Genomic DNA, 21,913 nt, shown 5'->3' with positions numbered 1-21,913 from the left:
CGGTTAGACTAAATAACAGGAACACATCTCTCACAGACTACTACCTCCGAAATAAAAGTAAATAAAATTTAATTGACACCTTTCTAAAACAGACTCAACAAACGCTGAACGTAACAACGTTGAGGATGGTGGGATTTATTGCCAGACTGTTGCGTTAGTCTGCATTAGTATATCAACACGTACAAAAGAAAGAAGGAACCGACTGTAAACATTAAAACAACACCAGTTTTGGGAGAATTTCGTCATATTAGGTGTGGTTTTCTCATGGCTGAATATCATTGCATGCACCTACCGATATCTGTTTGGAGTGAGACAGAAGAGCTTGCATAATCCTTTGACGGCAGGCTCTGGTAACTCTAAAAGACAGATTTGAAAGGAGCATTAGTTTTGATTATAGCACCTGTTTTAAACACAGTGTGAAAAAATAAAGACAAAATCCCTCACCTTTGCCCTTTATACACTGTTTCAGCTCCCCGAAGATCTCCTTGCGCTCTTTCAAGCTGGCTGTTGTCACTTTCACAGCAAATTTCTTCAGCGTATCTGAAACCTAGAGAAATAGTCATGTATTGTATAAAGACTGGTCAAATGACTTCAGTGAAGTGAATGGCTGTGGTGACATTATCAGTCCGACCTACGCTCCAGGAGCACAAGATAATCAGTTCATGATAATATAGGGCAGGGATGGGTGGCTTATCCTTACATTTTAGAGGATTATTGGCACTTGTAACTGAGGAATGGCTTAAAAGATTGGCTGATCAGCCAAAAAGTATCCCAATTGTTTACTGTCGACTGTCAAATCAACTTATCATCTCAGCTCTGGTTACATGTTTGTTAATTCATATTTGGGACTTTGATGTTAACGCTTTGAAACCTCAGCAAATTGGCTTGTTTTTTCACCCCACAAAATGGGTGAAAAAAGCAACGAGAAACTTAAAAAGGAACTACCCAAGAAGTAGCAAAAAGAATATATTAAAAACTACATGAAAATTACATAAACAAAGAAAAACACAAACAATAACCATAACGACAGCAGCTGCAACAAATAAACAAGTAAATGCCCTACAAAAAAGTTACAAAATAGTTACTCAACCATAAATATACTTCTTTCTTTCTTGTTTTTGCAATTTGCAGACCATTTCTTCCCAAGCTGCACATTTTTAAAAGAAAAAATACCAATTTGCTCAGAGTTTGAAGGTTTAATATTTCTGAAAACACAGCACGAGAAAAGTGATGCCGATCCGGGTTTCAAAGGGTTAAGACCAAGTGTTCAGTTTTACGTCTTGTTTGAAAATTTACTGGGTGGTGGGGAGATAACCTCCTTGTAATGAGTGAGAAATAAAGGAGATGGTTTATTTGTTTAACTGTTTTGAAAAAGCAATGAGCAGTAAACTCTGAAGGCCTTGTTTCTGAATCAACTAGTGGTTGATGAAGGGATTTTCAGCACTATAACAATACCAGCACTGCACCAGCAACTGTTACGCTGACTATTTAAGTGACTACTTAAGGTTTTAATGCACCCAAAAGATGTCAGTTAGTTAATTACAATTTACTACTTGTGGGGGGCGTGGCTTAACTCATCATCACATAAGATGCTCGTGTGCCAAATTTAAGGAGTTCAGACCTGCTGAAGTTAATGACAGTAAATTTTAACATTCAACAAGTTAGAATACAGTACAGCAATATCAAAATGAAGCTTCAGCTCGCCTCCTCCTCCGGACAGAGGCCAGTCTTTAGTCAGTAGAGGGTGGCTCTCGTTAGCTTAGCAGCAGCTCACAGTGATGAAGTCACACTGGGGCTACGTAGCACTAAGCTAGCAGCCTGCTCGCGAGCTCTTGTTGAATTTTGTCCGAGTTTCTCGTTGAATGCCAAAACATACCGATATGTTTGTACAGCGGTGGTTAAGATACCACGAATTCCGTTTTTACCGTAAATGGATACCTGTCTGTAAGCGGGTAGTCTATTATTAAAAAACAGCCACACAAACCTGCGTGTCCGCTGCCATCTTGCCGGTCCCGCTGCAGGAAGGACTTGTTGATGTCACTTCCGGGTCACAAATGCTACGTAACCTTTTATTAAATCAGTAGTTCTAACGTTATCCCTTTGCATTGTCACATAACATGTAAAACCAAACCTGAAAAACACACACACTAAATAGTTATATGTAAAAAAAAAAAACAGTAGCACATTCAAAATGTACATCTGTAGGCCTAAATGTGGATATTTGATATTTTCATAGATACGATACAGATGCTTGAATAGGTGACTGGCATTTTAGGGATTTTAGAACAAAACACATGGAACAAAATAAGCCGTAATAAATTTCAAAAGACACACATTAAATTTGCACACATTTAAAATGAGATCAATACAATTGGAAATTACTTGATTCATATTGACTATAGAATGGATATTCTGGAATATTGGCTAGAATTTATAAGAATCAAGCTGCGAGTCTCAAACCAAAATTAATGGTTTGTGAGCATGAAAAGAAAAGAAGATCTATGTTCTACTTTAGTCAAACAAAAGTCACAAGAAATGGTTTCAACACTTTTTTTTGTGAAAACAATGTTGAGAGATGAATAATTGTCAGGAGTTTTACTGTGCGCACCTTTTTGTATTACTGTAAACAAGGATACGTTAAATAGAAAGAAAATGCAAACAAATGATGCATCAATACTGTTTTCAAGTAGTAAGACATTCAAATAAATAAGACAAAAAACTTACAAAACTATATGCATGCAATATGGTTGTTCTTGTAATTTGTTTTACCTGTCTCTTTAATTTTGCTGGCGTGACCTACCATCTGTTCATTGCAGACTCATGGCGGTCTGTAAACTGTGCATATTGTCCTATTTAACATCATAAACGCAGAAAGCCCTTATCTCCATAGTGACTGCTTGATGATTTTGGTCCACAGGGTGTCCACTACATACTCACCCATTTCAAACCTTACCTAGAAAACAATGTTTTCTGGCATTGCTGATAAATCACTTAAATAAAAATAATTACAGTGAAGCTGAACAGCTTCTTAAGCAATAAATATTTTTGCAATTGTGTCAAGTATGAAGGTGACACATTACCATGCCTGAAAACGTAGTGGTAAACAGGCACATGGGTCTACTTACTCAGATTCACATGTACAGATTTACCAACAGCAGAGACTGACAGTTCTGGTTGTCATCTTAACAGACCACCTACACCTCATTTCGCAGAGTGCCATTATGATATATGGCTTAAGTTTTATTTTCAACATCATAAAAACTAATACTATGGTCTCTTCATTTGGAGACATAATTATCAAGTAAAAAGAGTTTATTGTTTTGATTGATTAATTAAGATAATTAAATTCAAATTAAAGTCACTCCGCCGCTCTTTTCTTTTCCTTCACCTGACCATTTGTCATCTGCACACTTGCCACTGTTTCATTCCCTTGACAAAATTTCTAGTGTGTAACATTTAATGATAAAATAGACGTAATTTGAAACAAAAAATAATAATTGTCTGGTCCTAAATAAAAAAAAGAGTACTTCAATAATCAATCAATCAATTTGAAGTTATTTAGTTGTGTTACTAATTTAATTAAGTGGTACCTACATTAAGTCCATATATATAAATTTATGTTCATTTTACTTTTAACATATTGATTTAAATCAATAAAATTAATGGAACCATCCTCAAGCCTTTTAATAAACAGTAAGTGTCATTATTTGATGAATACTGTGATTGATTTTATGGATCTATAAAAGCCAACTGTTAATAACCGTGTACACAACATACCTGTTATGTTGTTCCCCTCTGCTCTGCATATTTATCTGTCATAAAAATATTGACCAGCAGGGGTCAATGTTTATCACAATATTCTTTACTACAACTGCAGATTAACTGCAATAAAATTCCAATATAGGCTTATAATAACTGACATTTCCAAGTTTAGATTTTATCTATGCTTCTGAAAGCACACTTATATATTTTGGCTCTAAATCATATTGTTCCATTTGATAGTTGACTGGTCATTTGAACCAAATTACACAAAACTTGAGCTCAAGACTTAAATATGTTATCTATGCATATCTTAAAAAAGCAATGTAGAGAACAAGTACTGACAACAAATCCATTTCTGTGTTTTTGGGAGCCAAAGAAAAAAAAAACAAATTTGGTAAACTTTAAACTTCAGTAAATCTTAATTACAGTCCAACAAATACAAATACAAAAAACAAAACAAAAAAAACAAACAGAAAATGACTCTTTTGCACCTTTAAACACATTTTAATGACACAGACTCATATTTGACACATGAAATTTGCAACAGTACAATTAATTCTTAACAGAAGCTATTTGAAACTGCATATATTCACCATCTGTCCTGTCTTTTCCTCCGTCTTCTTGCACTTAAGGTTGACTCAGATAATCGATTGAATGGTTGGTGAAATGGACTTTGTCTTCAGTTCAGCAACCACTAATGGCACTGTTCCTCTGAGTGGTGCACATAAACCCATATGTACAAACAAATAGTACAAAAGTAGTCGGCCAATGATGTTTGGTTAAAAATATTAGCTATCCATAGTTTTGCTGGAGCACTTATTTAGAACGTATTCTAAGATCTAAGATTTGTGTATCCTTCAAATGTGGACCTGACAGAGACATGACTTTTGAAAAGTTATTATGAAAAGCAGCGAAGCAGCCGAGCAATCACTGGTACCATATCAACTGACACTAATAAAGAGAAGGACCGATACTCCCATGAATATCTCAACACAGAAATATGCAGACTGAGCAGTTTGAGCGAGATGTTGGAGTCCCACAGTTTGCATTCCGATTTTCATGGAGCTTTTTGCCTTTTGTCCACTTCATGTCCCTCCTCAGTCCCAATATATTGTTTTTCTTTACATCACCAAATGAGCTACTGTCCTCCTGCGCTATCAACGATGGCGTAGATTATAAGTCCGATGATGACTGCTGCCGTGACTACGCCAACGACAATAAACACAACTTTCATCTTGCTGTTCTCCCATCGTTTCTTTTGCTTCACCTGGTTGGCGGTCCTTTCAAAAGCTTTACTCTGAGGAGAAAACACAAAGAGAAGATTTTACATTATACTGTTGCTTTTTATCTGTCTAATTATATTGAACATATGGAAAATTTTGGCAATGTGATGGATTTATTTGGCCGAAGGCGGCATAAAAACTTCTATAAAACTCCAAAAGACGACAAGAAAAACATATTCTATCCAGAAAACTTATTTAGAAAAATTGTCACTTGTTTCCCTACTTTCCCCGTCTAAACCCTTTAAAACCTGGATTCACATCAGTTTTTCTTGTGCTGCATTCAGATGCTTTTCACAATTATTTATAAACCTTTGAAGTCTTAGCTAAACTTGGTATGTTTTCTTTCAAAACCAAGGAAAAGAAGATAATAAGCATGTTTGCAGGAAATTTCCTGCATATTGCAAGAAAAATATATATTAGAAAAATATGTTTTAAAAAGCTAAACAAAAATGTCCAGAAAACGACATTTTTAATTAACAAAATAACATATTTAAAATTATTTTATAGAATTATTAGATTTTTTTTAATCACCTTCTTTTTTTAAATCAGACCTAATTTCTTCACCCTTTCTTTTTTAATTTTGTTACTAACTTTCAGGTAATTTTCTTGTACTCATTTCTTGCAGTTTTTTGGCTCATTTCTCCTACAATGCTTTAATGCCTTCATCCCATGATTTTGAAATAAATCAAACCAATTTTCCCCAGTTTCAAAGGGTTGTGGCTCTATTCAATAAGCTCGTATTAACAATGGATCACACGGCTGCTATGGTCCGTCTTGGCATTGACAAGCAGGTCACATAGTTCCCACAATGCCTTGTTTGCCAGTGTTACATAACACTGTTGAGCATTTATCAGAGAATTAAAAGAGCGAACTGAGATTTTAGTCACACCATACAGGGATAAATTTTGTGATCACATGGATTATGAACAGGAAAGCATTCTATAGGATAGGACAACATATGACAACATTGTTAATATGAACCGATCTATATGTTCTATATCAACAATGAATCAAATGACTGCATGTGATATGAAAGGTGAAGCCACAGAGAGTTATCACCCCACTCCCACATTACTCCATTGGCTCATGTTGCATCACGCTATTGAGCATTTTTCAGAGAACTAACAAAGCAAACATGAAGTCCACTAAAACTGAAGCTCCATGAGCACTTGGATACACTTTGTGATGACATGGATTTAGGAAAGCAGCTCTCTTGGCAGACCTCAGAATTTTGGGGCCATGATAAAACTTCAAGCTCCAATGATCAAATAACTGCATGTAATGTGAAGGGGGTCACTCGAGGTTGCACTCTGCAGGTTCTCTCGGCTGTAAAAGGTGTTTTAGCCTCTTTCAGTTCATTGTTTTGGTTTTACCGCCTGAATTTGATGGTTATGGTTCAGTACTTTCACTCTAATCAGCATCATTTTTGGCTGGAGCTAACAGATGTTTTTAACAAAAAAAAAGTCTAATATCATAGATAGTCTCACATAGCCATAACCATCTCCAGAGCGCTGTGCCAGTGCTAGAGAAAGATCTAGAAGCAGTCAGTCAGTCAGTCATTTTCTGTAACCGCATGTCATCGTAAGGGTCGCTAGGGGGCTGGAGCCAATCCCAGCTGTCATCGGGCAGAAGGCGGGGTACACCCTGGACAGGTCGCCAGACTATCGCAGGGTGACACATATAGACAGACAACCATACACACTCACAGTCACACCTAAGGACAATTTAGAGTCACCAATCAACCTGAGCTGCATGTCTTTGGACTGTGACCCCGGAGAGAACCCACGCAGACACGGGGAGAACATGCAAGGTCTAGAAGCACACATTATCATTTTGCTTTAGGGGAAAAAATGTTCTGGCTTTTTTGTATTTATTTACTTAATTGTCTTGGGTGGTGGCGGCGGCGCTACACCCGGGATGCAGCGACCATGGTCTTGCAAAAGAGTGTCGGGGAGAACTTCTTTGGAGGCAAGTACTGTCATTAAAATGGCAAATTCTTTGCAAAAGAATATGCCACAAAACAAAACGCCATGTAACAAAACACCACAAAGTGCCACAAAATGCAGTAGGCCTAACAGATGTATGTCAACTGTGTGATTACACTTTCAGTGATAAAAAAGAAACATAATTTGATAATTGGTGCCTTAGAAATGAGGCCTGAATATACTTTACAGTTCTGGAGAAGCTCATTGGATCTTTTGTAACCACAGATGATCTGATAGCTGTATGTGGCTCTAGCAGAGCACCATTACAACTGTATCACAGAAGCTCATGTAAACAGATCGGTACATTGGTGAAGTCACTGTCACTGTCACATGTCGCTGCCAGGGTCAAAAGATGAGGCAAATAAATTCCAGCTGGCAGTGCAAGAAAACGGATCAACATCGGGCATGAGGGTCCTGTGAGACAGAGTCTGGGCTTTTCCAAAGTGGGTTCTTTAGTTGTTTCAGTTGTTGTAAGTCTTTACAACAATTCATAGACAGAATAAAACACACATGCCTTATTGCACAATCCAAGTTTTAGTCAAAATTTGCCATTTTCAGTGTATAGGTTTGGCTGGCTTGGGGGTTTGTTGTTGTGGTATCCAGTGGCAAAGGAGGACAGGACAGTAGTCCGATTAAATAGCCTAATTGAGCTATGAAATAAGGTTCACAAAACTGTGCATGTACTGAGTGAGTTTATTTTTTGACTGTCTGCTGCTGTTAGAAGACAGCAGCGAGAGTGAACAGTTAAGATGAGGGTCGCAACATCAAAACAATGAGCTGAAAGTTGCCAAAACACTGTGGAGCTGATACTAATTCCTTCGGGGGTTAATGAATGACCCCATTCACATTACACAGTCATTTAACCTTATGCAGCATTCATGTGCTCCTCGGAAATATTGTTTTTACAAGTTACAAGCACATGAAGGGCCCTTCATGGTAGTAATTATGAGTAGAGAAATTGGGAAATTTTGATTATACCCGAGGTTGCAGAGTTGTGATGTTTGCGTGATGTTTCAGGGAAGCACAAATGGCAGAAAGCATTGAAACTGTTGACAGTAAAAAAATATATATTTCGTTATTTTAGTCCTAGTAGCTATCATTTACTTTTGGTTGCTGCACATTGAGACAACAGGAACATAAAGCTAGCTAGCTAAGCAAATATAAGCTAATTAAAATATTATTTAAGCTTATAAAGGAATTAAACGTCAACTATATACCTGATGCACATTCTATTTGCTTCGTTTGGCTGCTGGAGCACAAAGGAGCTCTGTGCTACTTGCTTTTGGTAAAACATCAGCCATGAAAACAACATCATTTTACTTCTAGTGTCCACGTTTGTTGCTTTTTTGAGCACTTGAATGCGTGTATGTCATAATTACAACTACACAACTGGCAAGTACGATATTCCCGAGGAGCACATGAAGGCAGCATTATCCCTAAAACTAGGAGCTGCACTTGAATTTGGGAGGCGCTTTCCCAGTTTGCCTGCTCATCATTCATGCTATCACAAGTGAATTTTTAGCTCAAATTTCAGTTATCTGTCTGTGTGATTTTTTAGTTCTCTGAGAACTGCCCGATAGTGTTATGTAACACTGACCAAGGGGGAAACGTGGGAACGAAGTGACCCACTTGTTGACCCCCGGACGGACATTCGCCTCGTGGCATGTCCTGGACTCACTCTGTCGTACCCAGGGAGACCAGCTCGCTTCATTCATCTTAGGAAACAATAGGAAATACCTTTCTAAAAATAGCCCCATAAAACAGAATCAGGATGTAAATTGTACATTTGTTTTCCTCTCCAGCTCCACCTAAGGTGTATTTATAGACATCAATATGACATTTCCTGGTTTTAATCCCTTGACGCCTGTGGAAAAGGGAGTGTGTGTGCCATTTGCTCCAGTAATCCACCTTATCCATACGACCCAGATACTTCCAGACACTTCCACGCTCAGTTAAAATAGTTTGGTGTGACTAGATGTAATGATGTTTTTCCACTTGGACCAGCTTCTCCGCACTCCCCTCGCATACCTTTGCCAGCAGCTCATCAGCCCTATCCTCCAGCTCGCCCAGTTTGCCAGATCTCTCGTCAGCCTTGTTCAGGTTGTCCAGCATGATGACCTTCACCTCCTCCACCTCCTCCTGGGCCTGCTGCAGGCGGCTCTTCCCATTCTCCTGTCCAATCAACACACATAACATTGTTAAAGAGTGAGACATAATGTGGATTCATACAGTCATTTGGGACGTTTTGCAAAAATTTATGAGCTTGCATTGTTCAATCTTTCCCGTTGGCGAATAAAAGGCTGATAATGGTAACATTTGGTTATAAACACCCAATGTCAGGTATGTCAGGTGTTTTTTTAAAGTCCTACATTGTAAAAATGTAGGATTTCCATGATTTTGTTACTATAAGGCAAGGATGCATGCAATATAAATACTGTGAAAATCTCAAAACACTCAATCCACTGAGAAATGCACACAGACTGTATCCACAAACTGCGCCTTTAACCCTTTGAAACCTGGATCAACATCAATTTTCTTGTGCTGTATATAAAACTTTGAAATTTGAGCAAATTAATGTGCTTTCTTGGCAACTTGGCAAGAACTGTGGCAAAAATGTCAAGAAATTAGTAGGTTTAGGAAAAAAAGTTTTTAAAAGGATAGGGAAAAATATATTAAAAAATGTATTTATGATGATCAGAATTTTATTTCTAAAAAAATGTTTTAAAGAATTATTATTCTTGTAAACTTTTTTCAGGTCATATCTTTTTTTCTTGTTTTTTTTTCCCCCATTTCTTTTTTTTTTATTTCATCCTTGTGTGTGTGTGTGTGTGTGTGTGTGTGTGTGTACATTTTTGGGGCAATTTCTTCCTAAGTTGCTCATTGCCCTTTTCCAGTTTTATTTTATTTCTTTTAAAGAAATCAAGCCAATTAGCTTGGGTTTCAAAAAGTTAAACAGGCCGTCAGGACTTCTGTGAATTTGTGATGTCACAGCTATACCATATAAAGGTAAAAGGTAAAAACTGCCACTACAGTGCCACTGCAGTCATTACCCCACTGCAACGACAGCGCAGAGACAACGAGAGCGCAGAAGTGGAAGACGCGGAAACACTGACCAATCAGAGCGGACTCAGATTTTTCCAAAAGGGGGTTTTATAGAGACAGGCGCTCAAACGGAGCATTGGAGACAAAGCGTGAATAGAGGCGTATTCAGACAAAGTGTATGAGAAATATAATGTGAAATGAGAAAAATAATGCATTTTTTTCTGTTTTAACACCAGAGAAATACAAAATACAAGTATGAACCTGAAAATAAGCAACATATTGGACCTTTACATCTCAGTGTTGCACTTCTAATTTGTGATGACATCTCACTCATGTTTCTACTGACTTTGAATGCATTTATTGTATGTCATTTTAAAAAAGATGTTATCAAACCTTGTGTAGCCAAAATATTCCTGAGCTTTAGAAAAGTTTTTCTGCACAATGCCACCAATCTTATACATAAAGGCCAGTTTACAAGTCACAGTGAGTACTACTCAGCGAGGAAAACAGTAGTTTATTGTTTTCTGTGGCTCTGGAGGGACTTTTATCAAGTCTGAGAAAACAGTCCCTGATGATGTCATCACGTCTGCATTACAAACTGGCGTTGTGGAATTTAAAAGGCATGGGCACTTAATGAATAGAAATATGCTATTAGTTGCAACTCGCATTGTGGGAAATGTAGGATTCAGTTTTTTTTAGAGTTTAATCATAGTCTGTTTAGGACAAACATCACCCATTTTTTGTGGACTCCAGCCAAGAGTGACCATATTTGAACAAAAGGGTAGAGCTGTGAAGGAGCGAGGGTAGTACTTTTTTTTTAGTTTTGCTAACAGAAAACCCCAGTAATGAGTCCTTAAACTTGAGAATGGATTAGCATTTCAGTAAATACCCCACTCACACTGTAAAGCTTTTATGGGCCTTAAAAAAATATGGATGCTATCAAGTGGCTAAATAAAACTACAGAACATCATCAAGCTGAATCACGCTGAACACGCTGGTGTAGTTTGATTCTAGCTTAGCATGAGTTTTTTCCTCCTAGAGATTAAATTTAGGCTTCAAAAATCCTGAAAGTGGTTATCATTTGTGAAGATTATCTTGCTGATTAAAACGTGTAAGTATCACAAAAACTGATTTACTACAAAGCTTATTTTCTGTATTAATCCAAAATCCAATGGAAAAATCCCACAGGCTTTCTGGCGAGGGAACCGGAGTGACATTAGCTTTTGGGTTGGCCAACAGAAAAACTTCATCTCTGTGGCACTCTATTAGTGCGTCAGTTGGTTTTTTTTTTCTGTAAAATAATTACTGTTTTAGCTCCTCCTATAGTTAGATTATTAAATCTTTAATTCCTTCGTGTTTTTGGTCAGCAGGTTTATAAAACAAGTAAGGCAAATGTTAATTGCATAGCTTGTTTTTCAGACTGGCTGCCAAATGGAAAAAAAACCACAAACTATGTCTGCCTGATACAGATCAGACTGGCTTTGTGTTTTATAAACACAACAATAGTCCTGCAGTGAATTTAAGCAGAACAAGACAACCTGCTGTGACATGTTTTTTCCAAGCAGACCGAAGCAAGAGTACATTCATTTATAATAGGAGTCGACCAATATTGTTTTTTCTGGGTAAATACCGATTGTGATTATTAGTAATTAATGAGACTGGCGACTAATATTTAAAAACAAAATCTTTCTATCAATATTTAGAATTTGGAATATAAAAAAACTCCAACACAAAACTTTGTTTAAATTCCTTTAGCAAATGTTTAACCAAAAGTGAAACCTTTCAACATCATGTAAAGCAAGTTCCCAGCAACTTTTTTAAATAAAAAGTCAAGGGAAAATTTAAACTAAAAAAATGAATAAAAATATCTCTCAGAAGTTTAACAAGGTAAAAGTTTCTCTCATGTTGACACCTTCTTGACACTTTCAATTGATTATTTTTTTTCAGTGATCATTAAAATAAAGCGCAGATACAGATAATAATAAAAAAAAAGCCAAATATTATCAGCCAGGCCGATAATCTGTCAACTCCTAATTTGTAACTTTAGAACCAAAATAATTGCTATTAAAACATGTTTTGGAACACATTCATGATCCAGCCCTGCAAGGTTAAGTTTACGTGAAACAAGCAACCAGTGACACATGAAACCAATAAAATGAAGTCGGGCGGGTTTTCTAAGATCACGAAGGTTGCGTTCTCGCAGCAGCTGTTTACTCAACCCTCTGTCTCTGCTCTGAGGAGAAATGCAGCACCCAAGGGCGAAACAACAACAACAACAGGGTAACTGCACATTGATAAGAACCCTGAAGCAGGATATTTTATAAGTAGTTTGACCTCAAAGCAATTTATATCCTGACAGCTTTCGCCTTCACCTTTTAAACTCCAAGCCATGAGAGGAAGACAACATCTCTGAAAGTCGACAGGAACAGGAAACCAACAGACAGAACAAAACAAGTGCACTCTCTGCATCTTGATTTGGTTCATAATTCATTGCCATTTCCTGTTGAAACACACTGTCTGAGTAAGTCGACTTTATACGCTAAGAATAGTAAACATCATATCACTGGCTGGTGGAAACTGATGAATGGATGCCCTGAATGCCCAGTTATCTCGTTTTTGGCTCAACCAAATAGCAGCTGAACAATAGTGTGTGTTTAAAATTCAGCCGGCGACGTCTTTAACACAGGAACTGCTGCCCATTCCAGTTCCCCTCCTTGCTTCCTTCCTTCCCTCCCTCCCTCCTTGCCTGCATTAATGTACCTGGCATTATCCAGGGAAACCACACCCACCGCAGGTTACAGCACGTTCATGATAGTGTGGTGTGGTGCTGTAGGACAGTCAAAACAACTGCTATCTTGTTGGCTAATAATTAATCTTGTGTTAAGCTCATTTATATTGAAGGAGAGCAATGTGTGAAGGTTATTGGGATGCAACACATGATGTTGTTGTCCTGCCAAAAATGCATTCTTCATTCATCTTGAAAAAAAAAAGCAAGAAAGAAGAGATCATCTTTCATGTTTGCATTCCTTTAGTTTAATAATTGTAACCTATGTTATTCTGTAAGGTTGCTTCTCATATCGCACTTAATGCTGCTCTTAAATTTAAACCTAAGCAGACTCACTTCATTATATTAACTTACTTTGTATCGGCACTGTACGGACATTCGTTTTCCTTTTTTAGTCATGTTTTTGAATGGGTTTTATTTAGGGACTATGCTATATTCAGTATAGAGGGTGGCTAATGTGTGACATCACTTATTATTTACTCTTTGAAAACTGTGCAGATTGGCTTGATTTCCTTCAAAAAAACAAGCAACCTAAGAAGAAATGACCTAAATGTTAAAAAAGAAATTAGTAAAAAGCTACAAAAAGTACCAGAAAATTAGCAAAAAGGGAAAAAAGATCTGAAACAAGTGCTTAAAGATTCTGTAAAATAATTTAAAATATAATATAATTACAATAATTATAAATATAGTTTTCTGGAATTCTATCCCCTAGCTTTTTACTTGTAAAAATCTACCAAATCTTGCAATTTGTGGGACATTTCTTGCCAAGTTTCTCATCCCCATGTTAAAAAGACAGAAAGAAAAATCAAAAAAGGTTGAAACAATTGTGAAAGGTGTCTGAAAAATAGGAGCACAAGACAAGTAATGTCAATCCAGATGTCAAAGGGTTAAATATCATGACCCAAATATTTTTCCTCAAGCTTCCATGAGTGACTGTGGGAGAATATATGACACTTCCTTCCCCATAAATAACCATATTTCACAGTTTCTGGTTATGACAAACAGTGTGATTTGGGAGATTTTTTTCAAAGAACAATCGTTTTCAACCCTCTTGTGGATTAAGGGGGTTCTGAGGATATTTATAATAAATAAGAACATGATCCTTTCATGTTAAATGTCCCTTACCCAGTTATGTGATGTAACAAAGTACCTATATACTAAATATTTTGGGGAGTAAATGTACTTTGCTTGAGTTTTTGTGTTTTTGTGAACTTTCACTTTTCCTCCACTATATTTCCTTAAAAAATGCGTACTTAGTTACTATACTATACTTACTATACTTAATATATTATACTATACTTACTATACTAGACTACATTTACCCTAGGCATTTTATGTACCTATTTCAAAATAGAAAAGGAAGGGAGGAAGGAAGAAAGGCATGGACAGATGACTGAAGAAAAAATGTTTTTTGTCCTTTAAGTTGTAAAAAAAAAAAAAAAGTTTTTGTTCAAGTGTCGTGCATTGTGGTGTATGTTACAAAGAAACAATTGTCAAAATTCTGACTGCATGTTTTTTTGATTACAGCAAGTACTTTGACTTTTACTTGCAATACAATGAAATGACTTTCGATACTTGTACAGTACAGTAAATATTAGGTACTTCAAGACTTTTATTCAAGTAATATTCTTAAAGGAGACTTAAGGTTCTACCAAAATCATTTTCTAGTATTTTTACTCAAGTGTGGCTTTCCAGTACTTCATTCAAGTGCCCCCCCGCCGTTCTGCATCACCCCTTCTAATAAATTACGAACAGTCCCTTAGTGTATTCACTTGTTTAACTTTAATGTTTTTCGACCTCACACCGAATTTATGTATTTTCAACTAAATAAAAAAAAACACAGTAAAAAAATCCAAGCGTTGTAATATTCTGTATTCGTCATTTTAAATGGACGAGCTGACAGCAGCTGCCGTGTCCCATTTACCTTCTGCTACCTTGTGGGACTTTGACCAAAGATAAGAAAGGTCATAGTACATTTCTTAAAACATTCTGCCAAAACAAAGTTCCCCCTCCTCTGTCTTGTCGAAGCTGTTGGCATTATAACAAATTGTAAATGGATATTGACTCACCATGTCTGTCTCGCGTCTTGCTGTGTTTGTGTCGAGTCTGTCACCGGATCCAATGCATTTATAGTGCGGCTTGAGTCAACTTTAGTAACAGGAAACACAGCATACCAGCTCTGTAGTTTTCAACCTGTCTTAATGTTAATAATTAATTGTCTCCCGAAACAAAGCAAGTGCAGCGTTTAGCAAGCGCAAAGTTTTGCGGTTTTCTCTTTTCTTCTCACCCTCTCTCTGTCACTTTCACTTCTCTGTGCTGTGGTCCTCTCCCTGCCTGCTGCTGGGCTTCGTGCAGTCTGATTGTGAGGCGTTCAGGGTATTCCCGGAAACCTTACAATTACAAGAGGCGATAACATGACCGTGATGCCACTTCCTCAAAGTCTGGACTTTCCCGGAATTGGCGACTAGTAGACTTGTTGTCTGTCGTTCAAAGCTGCTTTATACTTTTACTCCATTACATTTCAGCCGAAAATACTGTGCTTTTTTCTCTTAGGGACTGTTCTTTACTTATGTAAGACTAAGGGAATGGTATAGGGATTGCACTTATAAATTGCTTCTCTAGTCTTCAGACCACTCAAAGTACTCTAACACTACATGTCACAATCGCCCATTCACACACACATTCACACACTAGTGGCCGAGGCTACCATACAAGCATACAACTCCTTGCTCATTTTTGGCCAAGTCCTATTAAGTTGTTCGTTGGCCTCTCCTCATGTTTTTGCATGAAATGAAACCAGTTTGTCCAGGTTTCAAAGGTTGCAGTGCAGTACTTGGGTAAGATGTACTTACGTATCATTCCATAATCCAGTAACATACAAAATTATGTTATAATCTGTAATCACAAATTTATTGCTGATACTTCAGTATATTTTACTGATAATGCTTCTGTCGTTGAGTTGGTCGTGAAATTACCAGGGACACCTGAATGCAGCAGCACTCAGACTCTCCTTTATCTTCAGCCTGCAGGAAAACTAATAAGAATTGCAGGACAGATGTATCATAAATATATTGGTATGTCATTTCCTTATATGTGTCTGTTCAGTGACAGTTTGGCATGAACCATCTCGTTCTCTGCATGCATCTTTGTCATGTCATGAACATAAGACTCGTCCATGTCTATCAGGCGTTTGCAGACTCACTGCAAAACATTGTGTGCAGTTTGGTCACTGAAGGGTGTTGCCTACTTATGGGCTGTGCAAGATTTAAGAAGGTGACTGCTGGTCCACCCTTGCGAGAAATATGCGCAATGTTTATATAATATCACCACAGGGACTTACAGTGTGTCTGAGGCATGAAAAAGTACATTTCATGTGACCTTGTTGCACTAAACAGTACTTTATGTCCTTATGACCTATTGACCTATAGGTTGAACCTTTAATTTTTTTTTCTTTTTTAATTAATTTGAAAAGAAAACAATGGTGTCCTTGTCTTGCAGTAGACTGCTTTCTGGCCTTAACCCTTTGAGACCTGAGAGACTTGGCTTGATTAAAAAAAAACACAGAAAAAAGGCAATGAGAAACTTAAGAAGAAATTACTAAAAAAATTAGCAAGAAAATAATACAAAGTTAAGAGAAAATTACCTGAAATTTAAAAAAAACAACAACAACAAAAACAAAAACATGAAATGAAAATTAAAAAAAAAATTATAATAAATTTTTTTTTTTCCCATGGCCTATTATTAATATAGATTTCTTGATATTTTCCCCTGATTTTGAAATGTGACCTAATTTTTAGGTCACTTTTCTGTCACCTTTTATTAATCTTTTTTGCAATTTATGAACTGATGTCAATCCAGGTTTCAGTGGGTTAAATCATGTTACAGTTATAAACTACACATAACTCTAGACATGTGCTGGGTCAAATCCAAAGACCAAACGTGTCTGTGGGTTTCTTCAGTTTGTCATCAGTTACTACAACTATAGGCAACACCACACAGGCTCTTTATCATTAGTGTTGCAGCTACGTGTGTGTGTGTGTGTGTGTGTGTGTGTGTTTGTCTGTCGCTGCCACACTTATGATAAGGAGCTGACAGACTGACAACACAAGTCCATTGTAGCTCAACTGTGTCACTAACACGGGGACTGAAATTCTTTCCAACAGTCTTCGATTCATTTGGTGACAATTACATGTCAAACAGCACACCCTGAGGCAAACCCCATTATCTCGAATTACAGAAGTCGTCCAAACATAATTGAGACATCAAGACATACTTTGTTCAAAAGAAGTTGCTGCGTGATTAATTCATAACTGCACTGCTGTGTTACAGTGTTTGTAAGCTGCATACAAAAAGAGGAACAAATAGAGGACGTATTAGCTTGGAAATAGTGGTTTGGGAATAAAGAAGTACCAGAAAGAAGAAGTAGGGTAATTCAAGCATTTCTTCCCTAAACATTTAAATTGTCTTTTTCATGTGAACTCTGTGTCAGGTCAAAATTCTAAGTTTCATTTGGTTGTCTTTTAATAAAACATTGGTTTAATCTGTATGTTGCTGAGGCTCTGTATGTATGAATTATTGGCTGTTATTATATGAATTAAACTCATAGGCTTCCATTTATGCCCATAATTAAATTAAATCTCACTCAGATTTAAGTTTTTTTGAATCATTGAATCACTTGAGTGCTCTGGGATGCTGAGCAGCAAATAGTGGCTCTATTACGGATGTGAAACTATATACAGAACTAGAATGGATTACATGCAAGGACTGTGGTATTTGATCTCAATGTGTTAATGTTTGGTTTGAATAGTTTTGTTTTCGTTTTATATGAAAGAACAAAAACCTGTAAATATATATCTAAAAGAACTGTACTATCGAAAATCAATATAATTTTTTTTTGCCAGACTTCACTTAAGGTTTTGCACAGAGAGAAGGGAGGCAGTCCATGTAAAGCTCTCAGAGCCTCACCATTTGAAAACAAAGTTAGACCTAATAAACCATGAACAAATACAACCAATCTAAAATACATCTCATATTACTGATTACGTGCTGTTATCAGAGGGAAAGCAGTAAGACGACCGGCCCTGTAATTGTTTCTGTTTACTGTAACATGTTACTACCAAACCCAAGCCAAAGCTGTGAGTGTGCAAACATGATCAAAATCATAGTGGAGTGTAGTGGAGTAATTTTCTATGGCATGTCATTAGAAGAAGCAATACGATCATTATGTATTGCATACATTACAGTTATAATTAAATTGCTACTTTTAAATCCAATATGAATGGTAATACTACTTCTGCAGTAATATTTGTATAGTTTAATAGTGTAGTACAGCATATCATAATATAATTTGTTTGATAATGCAAGAGTTGTTTTATAGTTTGTTATAGTATACTATAATGTAGTATAGTAGAGTAGCACAGTATTGTATTATTGTCCAGTATGTACTTACTATACTAAGTATAATAGCATACCCTAATATAGATAGTACAGTATAGTATACTGTGGTATAGTATAGTTTTATAGTGTAGTTTTGTACAGTCTACTCTGATCTAGTCTAGTCTAGTCTAGTCTAGTATAGTATAGTGTTTTGTAGTTCAATATAGTTGTATACTATACTGTATTAGCATTCATTCACCATTTTATACGTAAAGGTACAGCATGAACAGTATAGTAGAGTACAGTTATATCCCCAAAGTATATAACATTGTACCATATTATACTGCACCATAGTGCAGTTCAGTTCAGTTCCTGGAGCACAAGTTGAAAAGGAGGGGGAGGTGGCAGAGTTTTCGGCCCAATCCGGCAGGGTTGGTTTTGAGTCCGTTCAGACCTGTCTTTCTTCTCTCTATCTTTCTTTTCTGTTACTGCTCTCTAGCATTCATATTTAAGTCATAATTGCTGATCAGTGACTCTAGGATTCTGATTGAGTGCTTATCCTTTTTACTGCTCACCACCTTGGGTCTGTTGAACTGCACTACACTAATCCCATTGCCTCTTGGGAGCATTCCTGCTCCCTTGTTTCCTAGCTTTCCTGGATCCTGGCCGCAGCCCTGGCTGTGCCTGATCATTGTAATATCTGTGCTGATGCTGTGACCCTGCCTTTGGTTGTGTTCGTGCTGTGGCTGCACTGATACTCTGCCCCCCGCTCGCCCTGATCGTGGTCTTGGTCCTGCTTGCGCCGATGCTGTGATCATGCCTTTGGACACCTCCCTATTAATACAGTATATGCATGAGACTCTTATCAACACCCACAATATCATCATAGAGTGCATTTGATAATCTCACACCTATTGTTATTGTAATATGACATGCATCTGTTTCTATTATTGCTGTGCCTCTCTCCCCCTCGCTCCCCCTCTCCTCCCCTCTCTCTTTCTCTTTCTTTTTTGCCATGATTGTATTTCAGTTGTTATTTATGACATCTATTGCACGTCTGTCCGTCATAGAAGAGGGATCCCTCATCATCCTCTGCTGCTCTTCCTGAGGTTTCTTCCTTTTTTTCCCTTGTTACAGGGGTTGTTGTTCATTTTCGGGACTTTTTTCTTGGGTGATGTGAGGGTCTAAGGGCAGAGGGATGTCGTACACTGTAAAGCCCTCTGAGGCAAACCATCTTTTGTGATAATGGGCTCTATTACACAGTATTATGATAGACTAGTGAAGAGTAGTGTACTAGTATACTACATTATAGGACACCATACGACTTTAAAGTGCAGTATAATACTGTAATGTAGTATACTATATTATATTGTCGCATACTAAGTAATATACGATCCCATTTGCATAGCATAGCATAGCAAAAGCATAGTATAATGTAGTATATCATAGTATAGCTGGCTATAGTATAGTGTAGCCTAGTAAAGGAATAAATGAATGGCAATACTGTATATAAAGATCTTTATATACAGTCTGTGGTATCAACAATTTCAGTCCAAATCAGTCAGCATTGACCTTCTTAACCTCCATCAGACTCCACCTCAGATTCATATCACCACCGCATCATCAAAGTGAACACATAATCACCACAATACATCTGTGATGTAGTATTTACCATTTTTCTAACTGAGGCAGCATGTGAGACTTTGTCAGGTCAGAGCGGCCGGGGTCAGAGGCCCGGCCAACAAAAGGCTACTTCAGGCAAAAGCTTCACAAACACAAAGGCCATATTCAGCAGGCTGACCACTCTGCCTTCGCATCATTGTCAAATACTCGTCCATGGATGGAAGACTCACATCCGCATGACTACGGCAGTCTGAGGCCAGGCTCATTTCCCATCACTCACAAATGGGCTTTCAGTGGATTTTTTTTGTCTGTGTTTGTCTTAGAGGCTGTTGTTCTGAAAACTCATCAGGCCCTTTGTCATGGGGATAAAACTTTAATAGTTTAGTCACCACTTTTGACAAAAGAGCACATTCATTCTGGTGGGACACAGAGGTTCACTGTTGTTGAGTCAACAGGAGCGGTGGGCCTGTTGCAACATGTTAAATACTCTGCCTGAATTTTTGTTCTCTCTTGCTTAATAGTCCTTTTTACAGGTTGTTTGGTTTGAATGTAGTAGATATGTTTGGTGGGCATATATCTTAATAAAAAAAAAAAACATAAACAAAAAAATTTAACAAAAAAATGTTTGATAGAAAAGAATTACAGACAAGTCAGTACTCAGTGGTAAATCTTAAAGTTTCATTTTTTCTTATTTGAAAACAGATGTGTGCACAGTGAAGGCATGCTGGCCCCTCGCCTCACCAGCTGGGCCTGATTTGTAGTAGGCTATACCACCCTTTTTTCCCTACTGCATTCTTCACAGTACTCAAACTAACATGACTCCCTTTTGTTTCAGTGTTTGCAAATGTCTTCTTCAGTGAAGTGATTATAAATACACAAAAGTTTTGTCTTTCAGCCTACTAATAAGCTGAACAGAAACCAAAAGTATGAGACAGTGTGCCATAATGCCCTCCATGGTTTTACCAGGAGCAGATGTGAACCACCAGAGAAGATGATGGGAATCCCCTCAGATCTATTTCCTAAATTCTCACATCACTCTGGACTCTCTGTCTCCATCTTGTGGCAAAAAGCAAATGAGTAAAAGTGATATTTATTACACATCAAAGCACCATTATATAATATGTTATCAGAAAAGACCCTTGTGAATTCTGCTAATCAAACAGTTAAAGACATGGTGAAAAACACATTAGACCTGCAACAACTAGAGTCTGTATGAACAGAAAATGATCTTACTCTCACACAGCATGGATCAGTGTAAGAATGCATGAGCAACCAAAGAGAATCGGACAACTCTGCTCCAGAATCATTACAAAAATCTAAATAAATAAAATAAAATGATTGTACGAACATCAAATACATCCCTCTTTGGTTAATATGTGATTATTTATTTATATAGTTTTTAATACAGTTAAAGATTACAGGGACAGCGCACATTAATTCTGTAAATGTGCAAACAGGACATAAAACATATAAACAAAGCACACTTCATATTTTAAACAAGTTACATAGTGTGGTCACTCACTTGATTGTCTTGTAGCCATGATTTTAGGTTAGATTTATTTTTATGATATGTGTCACAGTCCCAGATAACTTTTTTCATGTGTGAGCTACACTAACTCAGAAAGCTGGCTGACCGAAAAGTCAGACCTCTTCATAGGTAGCATGTCTTAAAAAGAAAACAAGCTAACAAATGAAGCAAAATAAAAAAAACACAACAACAAATAGCACCCAAAAGAACAGATGCATGCATTAACTCATTGGTTTAAGGCTGTTGCAAATATACATAAAGGTGTGACTATATTGACTATCTATAGTTCATATTGTTTCTTATCTTGACCTCTTTGAAGCTGAATTGCTACTTTAACAGCAGAGGGAGGTGGGAGCTGAGATGTGTAAAAATGTTGCCCCAGACTGAAAACACACTTCTGTAAAGTGACTGTGTGTTTTGGAACATAATTTTCTAGTTATAAACTGTTCTTTCTGAGGTCCAATTGGCTGACATGTGCCCAGCAGGGGAAACCACGAGGGGCTGTAAATGATCTCTCAGCTGGTCGGCC

At 37.2% G+C, this 21,913-nt stretch overlaps 2 protein-coding genes across 3 annotated transcripts in view; both read right to left on the bottom strand.

Moving 5' to 3' along the window:
- gcn1 (GCN1 activator of EIF2AK4) overlaps positions 1 to 2,021 on the bottom strand; it is a 32,902-nt gene extending 30,881 nt beyond the window's left edge. For both annotated transcript variants that reach the window (XM_042487630.1, XM_042487631.1), the window contains exons 1-3: positions 1,985 to 2,021; positions 445 to 547; positions 293 to 356 (exon numbers count right to left, since the gene is read on the bottom strand). In XM_042487630.1, the coding sequence (XP_042343564.1) occupies positions 293 to 356; positions 445 to 547; positions 1,985 to 2,002 (185 nt within the window). In that variant the 5' untranslated portion in view covers positions 2,003 to 2,021. The remainder of the gene's footprint in view (positions 1 to 292; positions 357 to 444; positions 548 to 1,984) is intronic.
- A 2,229-nt stretch (positions 2,022 to 4,250) lies between these two features.
- On the bottom strand, positions 4,251 to 15,227 carry vamp5 (vesicle-associated membrane protein 5). The gene is made up of 3 exons (XM_042488978.1): positions 14,927 to 15,227; positions 9,059 to 9,202; positions 4,251 to 5,059 (listed from the first exon to the last, which is right to left on the bottom strand). Exons 1-3 carry the CDS (start codon positions 14,927 to 14,929, stop codon positions 4,901 to 4,903), a joined length of 306 nt encoding a protein of 101 aa, XP_042344912.1. The 5' UTR covers positions 14,930 to 15,227; the 3' UTR covers positions 4,251 to 4,900.
- Positions 15,228 to 21,913: the final 6,686 nt, after the last annotated feature.

This window comes from Plectropomus leopardus, chromosome 6 (genome assembly GCF_008729295.1).
Source record: "Plectropomus leopardus isolate mb chromosome 6, YSFRI_Pleo_2.0, whole genome shotgun sequence".
Taxonomy (NCBI): domain Eukaryota; kingdom Metazoa; phylum Chordata; class Actinopteri; order Perciformes; family Serranidae; genus Plectropomus; species Plectropomus leopardus.
Note: the sequence above shows the minus strand (reverse complement) of the source record. Positions and strands in the feature narration are given on the sequence as shown.